We start from the raw sequence: 12,889 nt of genomic DNA on the forward strand, positions 1-12,889 counted from the left end.
ATTTCTCTCATATCCCCATAAACCACTTATTCTCCTTTTCCTCATCTGCTGTGATTCTGCCCAATGCAGCTTTTTTTTTCTTTTTTTGTTGCTGTTCTGACATTTCGTGGAAGCAGAGCTGCTCAGGAGGCAGAAGTAATCCCATTAGTTCAGTTAATATTATATTTGAATGTTTACCTCAGGGCAGAGAAATTGCTGGACTTTGTGTGTGTGTGTGGATTTGCAAAGTGTTCTTTTTCATGTACCACAGTCACCTGACAGTGAGGAGGTTCAGGTTACCATCTGCTCAGACTCCTTTACAACTGCGGAACAAATGAGTTGGCAAATTACCTCCTATTGTTGTCATGATAAACTAAATTTGAACCTTTACCTCAGTATGATAACTATTTGTGTGTGTGTGTGTGTGTGTGTGTGTGTGTATGTGCTGGAACCAAATTAGTACATGTGGGTGATTTTTACAGTCTGTGTCAGGGGTATTAAACCAGGAGAAAAGGCAGGTTTTCAACTAACTGCACTAGGTGATTTTACTCCTGTCTGGTTGAATGTGTGGTAATTTGGGAGACCACTGGGTGCAGTCTTTGGTTGGGACCAAGGATAGTTGATAAAATATAAAGATAGGCTACTGCACTCTATAGCTGCCTCCTGACATAACTGTGGCAGAGCAACCGTAAGGCGTGAAAACAGTAGAGCAGGCAAAGCAGACCACATCACACCACAAGGAGATATTTTCTCTTAGCAACATCTAAGGACAATAAGAGTGAGATTTCCCAACAACTGAGAGTTTTGTTCCAATGCTGAGAAAAAACCAATGGTGTCGTGATGAAGAGCCACTGAAGAAAATGACTGTGTGACTTTGTGAAAGTCATTGGAGAACAGCTTCATTGGTGAAATGATAAACATGAACTGAATTCCTACATGTTTTTATAACATGGGCTTTTCACAATCTAATGTTACATGGTGCTAACTTGTAAGCACTGATTGGGTCTGCTGCAACAAACGTCAAACAGGACAATAAGAGCCAGATTTTCCAACATTTTAAAGTTTTGTTCATATGCTGTGAAAAAATAATGATGATGAAGAGCTACTGAATTATCTGATTTCCTTTCTTTTTTTTTTTATCATGGACCTCAAACAAATGAATGTTACACATTACCACTAAGGTTAGTCTGCAAGCACTAATGCAGGGGTGGGCACCCATGTGCCATGAAGAGCCGAGAGGCTGCAGGTTTTCTTTCCAACCAAAAACTCCACCAGGTGATTTCACTGATTGCCTCACCTTCAAGCAGAGAGCAGGGACTAATCAGTGAAATCAGCTGGTGGAGTTTTTGGTTGGAAAGAAAACCTGCAGCCTCTCGGCTCTCCATGGCACATGGTTGCCCACCCCTGCTCTATTGTGTCTCCTGCATCTCTGTCTCCTGTCACAATTAAATCTGCTATCTTTCTTTTTATTCAGCTTCTGTGTTGTAACTCTGAGCCCTCTACAGTGCATGGTACCGCCAACGTTCACTTGCAGCCAGCATTGGTTAGCACATAATTGTATACCCCTGGTCTGTGTTGCACACACACACAGCAGCTGCAGCTGTTGCTCTGCTGGTTACCCACTTTGCTTGCCCCGCAGCAGTATCCTCATTTTTGGGGTCATGCTGGTGGCCATCCTAGAGCTGCATGATCTTGTGTGCATCCTCCTATTTTTAAGCGTGCTGTTTATAGTTGTGTGCCCTTGTGGATAGCAGTTAACAGTTTGGTTTCAGGAGCTCTACCTGTGTCATAGGACCCACTCAGATTGCCGGACTCCCATTATGTTTACTTCTTGGAACAGTGGATTTTAAATGGTTCCTTTTATGTTTTCATCCGTGTTCCCTTTTTTGAAATATGTAAAAAAAAAAAAAAAATTAAACATACCCCTCTACCCATCCCCTCTAATGATACTGTGTCTCTTGGTAATTGATATCCTATAGATGTTTTTCACAGCAGACATTTTGACATGAAAAAGCAGGGTAAACACAGGTGTTACCAATTATACTAACTAAGGTTCTGTTCCACTGAGGTCTAACTGAGCCAGGGTCCTGGTGCTGTTCATGCTGGCTCGCTGAATACGCTCTGGTCCACTTGAATGGAACTGAACCTTAACTAATTTAATTAAAAACACATGTGTTAACCCTGCTATGTTATGTCCAAATTGCTGCTGTGAAAAAAAAGGGCCATTGTTTACACTTCTGAATGATCCCTCGCTCTGTTATGCCCCATCTCAACATCCTGTTACAACAGGACATGCATTAAATCAAGGAAGGAAGAGTGCCATTTCATCGGGTCTTTAATAGTTTATGTAAGCTAGTTTTCTGTTGTTTCTATTGCTCAGCCCCAATGGAGGAAATAATTTAGTTTGACTGTTCAACTGAGTGTCTTGACTGCAATCGACTGAACTGTAGACATTCATCAGAAAATACAGACAGATGACCACAATAGCCTCCCACGTGAAAAGATTTGTTTTATTAATTCTATTCATTTTTGCAGTGTGTTAATTTGCATAGACAAGCATATAGGCACTGTGCAATGGCCTTCATTATATTCTGGTTTTAGCTTTCAGCCATCTCGTTATTATTGTCGATATTATGTTCATGAATATGCTGTTAACCAGCTAAATTTTGATGCACCTCAACACCCTGCATTACACTGTCCTAATTAGGGGTTGGAATCACTGGGCAACTTGTAATACAATAACTTTACAATTTACCCACAATAATGATGGTATTTTGATACAGGTGATTATGTGATATGTGAAATATTGTAGCTGCTGTGATATAATATCTGTAACTGAAGAGGAAAAAAAATACCCTGGAAAAGGCAAAATAATTTTAAAATTAGGAATCAGTCATAGATCTTTATTGTCTTGCAGAAAATTTGTTTTCATAGCCCTCACAGAAACATACAGACACCCACACAACAATGTGCAGATATACATGCAGATACATAAACACATAACCTTCATTCTCCAGCTGTGTCCAAGCACATATACATGTCTCACACACACACGAGTCTGGCTCTGTATTGGATCAGCGATGCAGTTTGTTTAGTGCTGCTGTGGCAGAGGGGACAAAACCTCTGGCAAAGCGAGCTCTTCTCTGTTTCACAGTCCTGTATCTGCGGCCTGGCAGCAGTAATGTGACATGTGGCTCTGTCATTCATGTCTGAGAGGTTGGTTGTAGGGGAGTGAATGATTTTGGAGGCAGCATGTGTGATCCTGTTGAGTAGTTTGTTCTTGTTGGAGATGGTCAGCTTGGTATAGAAACAGGGCAAACAGTACAGCAGGATGGGTTGGATTATGCTTTTGTAAAGTAACAACAGGAGTTGGGGGGCAACAGAAAAGTGCTCTGAGGCTGCAGATGACATGGAGTCTCTGCTGGGATCATTTATGGATATCAGTGATGTGTTGATCGAAGCTGAGTCCAATATGCTTGATGTTGTTGATCTGTTCTACTGTCTTGCTGTGGGTGGAGGTGGGGCTCAGTCCAGGGAGGGGTGTGTTTGATGTGTTAATAACCATCTCTTTATTCTGGTCCATGTTCAGTTGGAGGTAGCTGTCAGTGCACCATTGTGTGAAATGAGAAACACAGTGTTGATTGGCTGTGATGGAGTGGTTGTCATGCAGTAGTCCCAGTATCATTATTATTTGTAGTATGTGGTGATGTGTGAAGGGCCGATGCAGTTGTTTGTGTAGATAATGTAAAAGACAGGACTGAGTGCACAGTCCTGTGGGGATCCAGTGTCGGTGATGATGTTCCTTTTGTGCTTATTCTTACAACCTTTAGTCTGTTGCTAAGGAAGTTGTGGACCCAGTGAGTGAGGGGTGGAGGGATGGTGAGGTGGAGGAGTGTCTTATACATGATCCACAGGGTTATGAATACAGTCCAGAACACCTTGCATACATCCAGCATCTTAGACCTTTATCTTGACATTAAACTAGGACATCAGGACTTAAAACTCAAAAAACACAAAAGAGTGGACAAGATGAGACAGAATGCCAACATGGATGTTAAAAGGACATGACAGACTGTGTTGTCACAGTGGAGGAAGCACCAAGAACAGAGTCATGTTTTTTGGTGTTTTAATATGCGACTGCAACATGTTCATTACAGATCAGTCCCAGTTCAAATACCTAAAGAGAAGAAATACGCCTCATAGTAACTCAAACGTACTATCTGTACTAATCAGGTTGAAAACTAAAATATCGATACTCTGCATAAGTGTACTGATAATGTTTCACAAGTGGAAATATCATGATATATGACATTATCGATTTATATTCCATCGCTTGCCCTAATGTCACTTGCAACCTTGTGTTTTGTCTCCTCAAGGTTATTTCCTGGAGTTCCAAGAGCCGGTCAACAACATCACCCACTTCCAGGGCCAGACGGCTACGCTGCATTGCAAGGTGACAGGAAACCCCCGACCGACGATCCGCTGGCTGAAGAATGACGCCCCAGTGGTCCAGGAGCAAGGCCGAATCTCCATCCGAAAAACAGAGGCAGGTTCCAAGCTTCGCATCCAGGATCTGGACACCACAGACACCGGCTACTATCAGTGTGTTGCAACCAACTCTGTCAAGATGATTTCAGCTACGGGGGTCCTGTATGTCAAACTAGGTAAGTCGTATGATCTGTCAGTAGTTTTCTCAGGTCCAGCATGGTGAGCCAAACTGGAATAGTCTCATACCAAAAAAAAAAAATTATAATGATTGGATTTCATTTATGTTGTTTCCCTTTCCTTGATTGGCTGTTTGTTTATGGTGTATATTTGGTGATCTCAAAGCCACACCTTATAAGAGTGATTCTTACACGACCAAGGAAAGGGTATCACACTGATTTCTGTTTCTACTGATCCCAAAGTTGCTTTGATGTGATTGATGGCTCAGTGGACCCAGAGCTGAGGACCCCATAGATTAGTGATGTCATTTACATCCTAATCAGCTATGTTTATTCTTATCCATCCTGAAATCACACTGAGATGTAGGATGGCTCATTCTGTTATTGATTGTCAATGATGATTTAGATTTTGATTTAGACCATACTTAGAACTGTGATGGTTAGTTGGATTCTGCTTTTCCTGATTGGCTTTAGTTCAATCATCTACATCCACTAATCCAGTCACATAGAGATTAGCAATGTCACTTCCCTATTGTTTGGTGATGTTATTAGTGCCGCTTCTTCTTTTCTAATTCGTTGTCTTTAATTTTCAACTTTGATCCCAATGTTACATAAAGGAAAACTATGATTAACCCATTATGCAGGACTTGACTCATAAATGTATCCTCTTGCTGCGTAAGAAAAAATAACAATAAAAACTGAGAATAATGTGATGGGATTAAGATGCTTGGTTTTATGTAACCAATAAGCTGTATTTGGCTTTTGCAGTTGGTTATGTGGTCAAAAAGCTCACCTCTCATCATAACTTGCGTGCTTGTTAACACTGTGATTCTCTTGCGCTCCACAGGACAGTTGCCCACACATGGCCCTGATGAACCGTAAGTGATTGCCTTGTTTGTTTGTGTGTGTTTTCACGTTGAGTACATGTTTTTTTATTTTTGCCGAAAACAGACCAGCTAAGGATACTGTCTCTGTCCATCCATGACTGACACCTATTGTTTGAAAGCACCTGCACAAAAATAGCTAGAGGTATAGCTTGGGGCAAGTTGGTCAGCTAATTGGAAGCACAAGAGGTCATTTGTAACTTCATCTAGTTTATCGCTAGCTACAACTGATCCAGTGGCAGTATTTAACACGATTTTCACTTCAGTCCAGCTCTGCCTCCTAGCAGACGTTTGGACGCAGCTCACAGATGCTGCTGCTATGCCTAAAGGGACAGCCACCGATGCAATGTCACTAACTTCAATCCTTTGAACTATTCGGACTGTTTTTTTTTTTTTTGCTGCTGCTTTTTCTGTGTCTGGCTCTGAACTATGAAGAGACATTACAAGTGCTGGCTGTTGTTATCCATCTCTGGATAAAGTTACTTGAGGTCAGTGTGAATGTGACTCTGATTATCAGGTCTAATGTAGCCACTTACCAGCATTCTGCAGTGTTCTGCAAGGTCCAACTTAGCTACGTTACCTTTATTTTCAGATGAAAGTCAAGTTGTTTTTTATGCTGATGGGCTTTTCACTTTGCTTCGCTAATGTATCCAAGTTGCCGAGCTTGACTTTGAATTCGCTGCCCCATATCCATACATGGTCACTGACCTACTTAGCCTACTTAGTTTGTCTACTGTCAGTGCTTTCATGTTTTTCCTCTGTTGTTTTAGATCTGCTATTTGTGTTTTTGAGGGAATACCAAAGATAATGTTCTGTGGGTGCTGATAACATGCTTGACGGGGGGACAGATTTGGAATATGGTTGCATTTTTGCTTGTGAACATCTCTGGACAAGGTGGGCGACACTTTGATATTTCAGGTTACTTTTTCGTGCACGTGTTGAGAACAATAATATAGGGCTACGGGTGACCTTTCCAAACTAGAATGCTGGTGGAGTGAATTTTCCCCTTAGGAGAGTTTGCACTCTAACCTTGACCGAATAGATTACCATTGCCTTATTACAGGAATCTCACTGGTTGAATATTAATAGTCATCTCACTCACAAGTTTTTACAATATCATTGTCTGCTCTTCTTTGAACACAAAACAAAGGCCATAGTCATTGTAGGCTACTCTGTAGGCATTGTAGGCACTTAATCATTATCTGTGGAACCAGGTGTTTATCAAAATCTCAGTGTAGACATGCGCATGAACATGTATACACACACACACACACACACACACACAGACTCATCCCTTTTGTCCTTCAAAGTGTCTCACACTCATAAAAAGGATGAGTCAGTGTCACGCACAGGGTTGGATTTAGGAGAAACAATTTGGATTCTGTCCAGGAAATGGACAAGAGAGACTTGTGAAAGCTGTGTCATAGTTGATAATCTATCCATGTCAAATATATATATATTTTTTTTTTACTTACTAACTCTCTCACTCACTCAGCACTGAGTCCAGTTGTCAGGCTGGCTCCACTGTGCGGTCCAGCCAAAAACTGGCTCACAGGCATGCCCACGAACCGTCATACCTTCACAGCTTTCACTAACAGCCCGAGACGCTTTGCCATGCTACACTGATTGATCAAACCGCACCATCAGGGCAACAGACGTCTTCTCCCCTTTCTTCTCTTCTCTTTTTTTTTTTTCTCTTGTGGGGCTCGAGCTTCACCAACACAGGGCTCAGAATAGATTCCTTCACTAGCAGTCAGACGCTAGCTGGCGGTTTGGACGGGGCTGCTCTTAACTGGAAAGAATGCTGATTCATGTCCTTGGTGAGACCGACTGTTTTTTGAAAGCCTCTTTCAAGGAGCTTATCTCATCAGCATGTTAACAATATGGCTGTCCATTTGTAACGTGTTAAAGACATGACATGGAGCAGACATGAGCTGGGCACTGTCCTCCTAATTTTTTACGATTGCTTGACACCATGCCAAGCTTCAACAGTTATTATTACGTACACACTCTCTCACAGCTCATCTATCTGTTTTGCCTCATTCACACTGCTCTCTCGCAAACACACACACACACACACACACATAAATGTGTCTTGCAAATTACGTTTAACATAACAGAACCTCTGGCTAACATCAAAATCACAGTCCCTTTGCTTCTGTAAGACCAAGCTGGTTCAGTGGTCTTTAGTATCCCCCATTAACAGCAAGGTTTTGCTCAATGACCTCTCACTCTACACACACACACACACACACACACACACACACACACACACACAGACCACAGCTCTGAGTAAAACTTGGCTGGCCCCTCTAGATTTTCACTTGTGGACAGGCATAACATAACCAAATTATGTGCACACATAAGCACACACAATAGAAACCCATAACCTGGAACCACAATGCAATCTTGCAATCCCATCACTGTTCTCTTATTCAACCTTCTTATTCAGCCTAGGTGACTTTATTCTTTATTCTCTCTCTCTGCCTCTCTCTCTCTCTCTCTCTCTCTCTCTCTCTCTCTCTCTTTCTCTCTCTCTCGCTCTCTCGCTCTCTCTCTCGCTCTGTGTGTGTGTGTTTGAGAGAGAGAGAGAGAAAGAGAAAGGAAAACAGAAACTGCACACCACCGTAAGTGCAGCGTACTCCTAATGGGATCTCTATTTTCACAAAAAATAAATAAATAAATAAAATAAAAAGGCTCATTCTGTGTTGGGTCATGCAGGGCTCTTGTTTGGAAAAAGTCACCTTCTGGTCCGACCAGACAAAAATGAGTGTGAAGCCACAGTGAAGACAGATTATCGAGAGTTACCACCAAGTCAGCCGTGTTGTCAACAACATTAGAGCGCACTTCATCTAAAAAATGTGATAATTTCCATAAAAATGCATAAATTGGGTTTTTGCCTGTATCAATTCCACTGTGTTGAGCAGGCCAATCGTTTTCTTGTCTGGGCTCGTCTGGGCTTGCAGCGTTGTCACTGAGCGCTGTAAAATCAGTGTTACAGAGTTTCACGTTGTAAACTGATAAGATGATGGATCTAAGTATGTAAAGTATGTAAAGTTGTAAAGTGTCATTCAGTAAGTGTCCCTTTTTGCTGATTTGTAGACTGTGTGTTACCAAAAGCTCAGAGTGAATGAAAACCACAGTAATGCAGTCTGCACAGTAGTCATATTGTGCTGTAACATGAGATGGTCATTACATACTTAGGTTCAGCAGCTAATATAACAACCTTCCATTGAGGTTGTTAATGTAATTACATGACATTATTTTCTTATATTTCAGCACAACAGGAAGGTTGAAGTTTTCACAACAGTAATAACCGAATGATATAATCTTATAACAGCCCAAACTCAATATGTGTTTTTGGTGGTAGCTTGCATTGGAAAGCAAATTTGTTATGTTTGGATTATTACATTACCGGTAATTGCAAATTGTTGTGATAGTAACAGTTTGTGACATTAATGCTCAGGTCTGTGCAGTGATTGTGAAGGAAAATGTCATGTTCGCTTATAGTGTCTGCCATTAAGATGAAGAGACAGCAGTTGGAAATAGAAATACTCTCACCCACCGGTTGTTCTGGGAGACCAAGTGTTTTTCCAGTTAAAATAAACTTCAGCAGGGCCAGGAAAAGGTCACCAACTTACAAATGAAACTCTCCACTTGTATTCTTGCTAACACAGTGAAGAGGACCACCCTGTCCAGCACTGCTGAACTGGGAACTCCTCTTTTTTTTTTTTTTTTTTTTTTTTTTTTTTTTTTCCTAATTTTTCTCGTATGTTTCTTGTTGCCCTCTGGTGGTAAACAGAAAGCGATGCCGCGACAATCGTGTCTTGGCCACAAATGCCGCAGTGTTCGAGTATTAAATTCAATACAGGGATTCAGAATGAACTTTTCTTAGTTTTCCCAACACCACACCAACCAAACAACCACATGCCCATGGGTAAATGGCAACCCTAATGACTAAGAACTGCTCTTGGGCATTTACGTGGTTTGATGACTTAATCCAAACACACACACACACACACACACACACACACATCAACATTGTATATACAATGTATCAGTTCATGCAAAGCTAGAGAAAGAAAGCCCAGCCAAGACAAAAGAGCGCCATGCAGTCTTTTGCCCATGGGTGGCAGTGCTGAGCAGAACAGATATAAACTGATATGAAATCAGTGGTTGTAAAATTATGTCAGTTTCAGAGGATTTTCACTGGCATTGAGGCTGGTTTTAGTGCTGTGTGTGTCAGGTATTCTTGCAGTGTGTCCATTCTACGGATTACAGGACCAAATTAAAGACCTACACTGGGTACTTAATGTTTAGATTAGTATGTAACATAATTTAAATGATGTAAGTTAGCAGCTCTTGGTTCTGGTTTGGACTCATTGTGCTGTGATCTTTCTGAAGAGAGGATCTCGGAGGAGTCTGTCTTTCACTGAGGGGATTTCTTGTGTTGAGCTGTAGGAGCTTTAAGTAAATAAAACTTTGCAATTTACATTAAGGCTGGCTGATCTGCTCACCACCCCTCTAAGCCGTCCTGCCAAAAGTGCCTTTGCTGCTCCATGTAAACATTTCTAGATGCACCTCTGGGTGACGAGGCTCTGAACGATGACTGAATGAAAAGTTGGATGACAAGCTGATGCTTGATCTTGTGTTGCTGTCTAATAAAAAATAGCCGCTGCTAAGCTCGGCTAGGTATTTCATCCCCAGGAGTTGCTTGGGAAGGAATTTAAATGGCTGGATGATGAGATCAGTGTTGTTGTGACTGGTGTTTTGGGGTTCAGCATGCGTCTCAACATCACACACACACATGTGACTGTACTGTTAGTTTACTATGTTTGTAAACACTGCTGGCAGATTTTGTGGTTAAGAAAACTGGATATGGTGAGGAGCATTTGGTTGTCATTGTAACTTCAGTGCTTGTGCATGTTTGTGCATGTGTGCAGGGCTCAATTTAAAAGTTTTTTTTTTTTCCCCGGAATTCAGTCAACCAGCAATCAGATCCATAGCCATGCCCTTATCTTGCCCTCTCTCTCTCTCTCTCTCTCTCTCTCTCTCTCTCTCTCTCTCTCTCTCTCCCTCTCTCTCTCTCTTAACCACGGCAAACCTTTCATGTGAATTATAATTTACATCATTCATGTGCCTCCAATATCTTTGCAGGAACTCAGACAAACAGCCATGTTGACAAAAATACATTTTACATAATTCTAGTGGATTTTGAAACGGGTATTGAACACAGAGGTGAAAGATTATTTTTTCTGAACCCATAAAGAAACATGTGATTCTTCAGCTGAAGTTGAAACAATAAGATCAATCATGTTTGAATTACTTACTGATATACATATAAGTGATGACATGTAGTAACGTGTATACCTGTTACAAACCAATAGTCCCAAACCCAGTGCTCAAGGACCCCCTGTCCTGCAGGTTTTTGTTTCAGCTCTACTCTTTCACTCCATTTAAGGGCTTCATGCTGATTGGCTGAAACAGATCTACCTGAGGAGTGTGTGCATGAAGGTTTGTGGACCTTAATTGGGTAATTGGGTCAGGTGTGCAAGAGCTGAAACCAAAACCTGAAGGGAGTCCTTGAGGACTGGGTTGGGGACAACTGTTATAGACCGTGAAGCAGAGAGACAATATCTGGTTTAATTAATATCTGGTTCCTTTACATGGAATCAATTCACATAAATGAAACAAAAGTCAACTAATATGGCCTGACTGCAGTGCAGCACTGCATTTATTTTTTTCATGAGAAATTTAGTCTTCCTCTGTGTCCTTGGGCAGACAGCAGCAGTAGAAGAAGGTTCGTAGCCAACAGCAGAAGCGTTGGATTCTTGATCTCTTGGTCTTTTTGACCTATAAAAAGTCAAAGAACAAAGAGCAAAGTCAGTGCCTGAACTCTTCTTGATGGAAGTAACCATCAGCTACAGAGTGAACGGGCCTGATGACTCAGACACAAGTCAGAGAGGAGAACTCCTACCTGATGTGGTGTCGGGGGAGAGCTCAAGCTCCTCGCTGTCAGCCAGACAGATGCTCAAGTCCTCCTGCCCTGCAGTGATGGCAGCAGCTTCAGCAGGGAGGGTCAGAGGCTCCAGAGGAGCTGAAGCTCCAGGGGACTCCATCTCTGTGGTGCTCTCCTCCAGGCTGGGTGCCTCACTCAAAACTCCTTCACTGGCAGTGGAGTTGTCAGTGTTGGGAAAGTCCAGCTCTGGGATGAAGGTTTTGTTCTCAGTGTCCTCCTTCAGGCTGGGCTTCTGACTCAAACCACCATCACTGTAGTCCATCTCTGTGGTGGATGTGGTTGCATCAGCTGCATCACTGGTGATGGAGTTGTCCATCTCTGTGACGGCTGTAGTTTTCTCAAAGTCCGGTTCCTTGTTCAAACCTCCGTTGTGGGAGGTGATGGAAATGTAAGCAGCATCCTCTGCAGCTGGCAGGGAGGAATAATGTAGTTCCACCTAAAGCAGGAGAGAAAATGTTTTCATTAAAATGTCAATTAAAAGATATTTTTTATACTTTATAGTGTCCTTTACTGCTACTCTGTGATTCATGTGAGCAGGTCTTCTTACCTCTGTGGTCATCAACACTTCTGATATTTCTGCATGCTTCAGGGGCTCAAACATGGCAGAAATTTCCCCCGCTGTGGTGGCAACAATGCTCCTCAGCACATTTGAGCTGAAGCGGTTTAGCTCCTGCACCAGAGCATCAGGGATGAAGCTCTGTCTTATTTTCTCCTGAATGGAGAGAGCCTTTTCATCCCGGATGGAGCGGGAGAATGGGACCTGAAGCTCCATGGAGGGCAAGGTGGAGCTGAGCTGGTCCAGAACGGCTTTTGTCACGCCTACAGCCAAGGGGCTGAGCTGCAGGGATGGCATGGTGAAAGAGAGGCTCGGTGGATGCAGCCAGAAGCCCTGCACCACTTTGGGGACCACCTCCATCACCACCTCCTGGGGGCCGAGGAGGCGGAAGCCGGGCTCCTGCTGCTTCTCCACCAGGCTGCTCATGGCTTCTGCAGCCAGCCGCTGGATGTGAGGCTCTCTGCAGGATACACACATTTGAAATAAGTTAAAATGCATTTCATTGTATCACACAGACATCACCTCATGCTGTCACTGTGTAGTTGAAGTGATAAATGTGACTTACTGATAACAGCGACTCTCAGGTCCTGGTGAATTGAGCTCCATGCGGGCTTCGAATTCAATGTCCCTCATTTTCATGCAGAGGTTCACCTGCCATGTCTGAAACATAATGAGATTCATCTTTCAGATTTGAGCATTTTACAGGATAAACCTAACATTATGTGATCATTTACTCCAAACCTATCATGATAATGTCTTACCAGCATGAGGACAGGCTGAACGATCT

General features: G+C 42.4%; 1 protein-coding gene across 1 annotated transcript in view; it reads left to right on the plus strand.

Annotated features, from left to right (window-relative positions):
* The window catches only part of ror2 (receptor tyrosine kinase-like orphan receptor 2), a 64,806-nt gene that overhangs the window by 36,017 nt on the left and 15,900 nt on the right, over positions 1-12,889 (plus strand). The window contains exons 3-4 of the mRNA XM_030066177.1: positions 4,356-4,643; positions 5,491-5,521. Of these exons, the coding sequence (XP_029922037.1) occupies positions 4,356-4,643; positions 5,491-5,521 (319 nt within the window). The remainder of the gene's footprint in view (positions 1-4,355; positions 4,644-5,490; positions 5,522-12,889) is intronic.

The sequence above is a fragment of the Myripristis murdjan genome, chromosome 12 (assembly GCF_902150065.1).
Source record: "Myripristis murdjan chromosome 12, fMyrMur1.1, whole genome shotgun sequence".
NCBI lineage: Eukaryota > Metazoa > Chordata > Actinopteri > Holocentriformes > Holocentridae > Myripristis > Myripristis murdjan.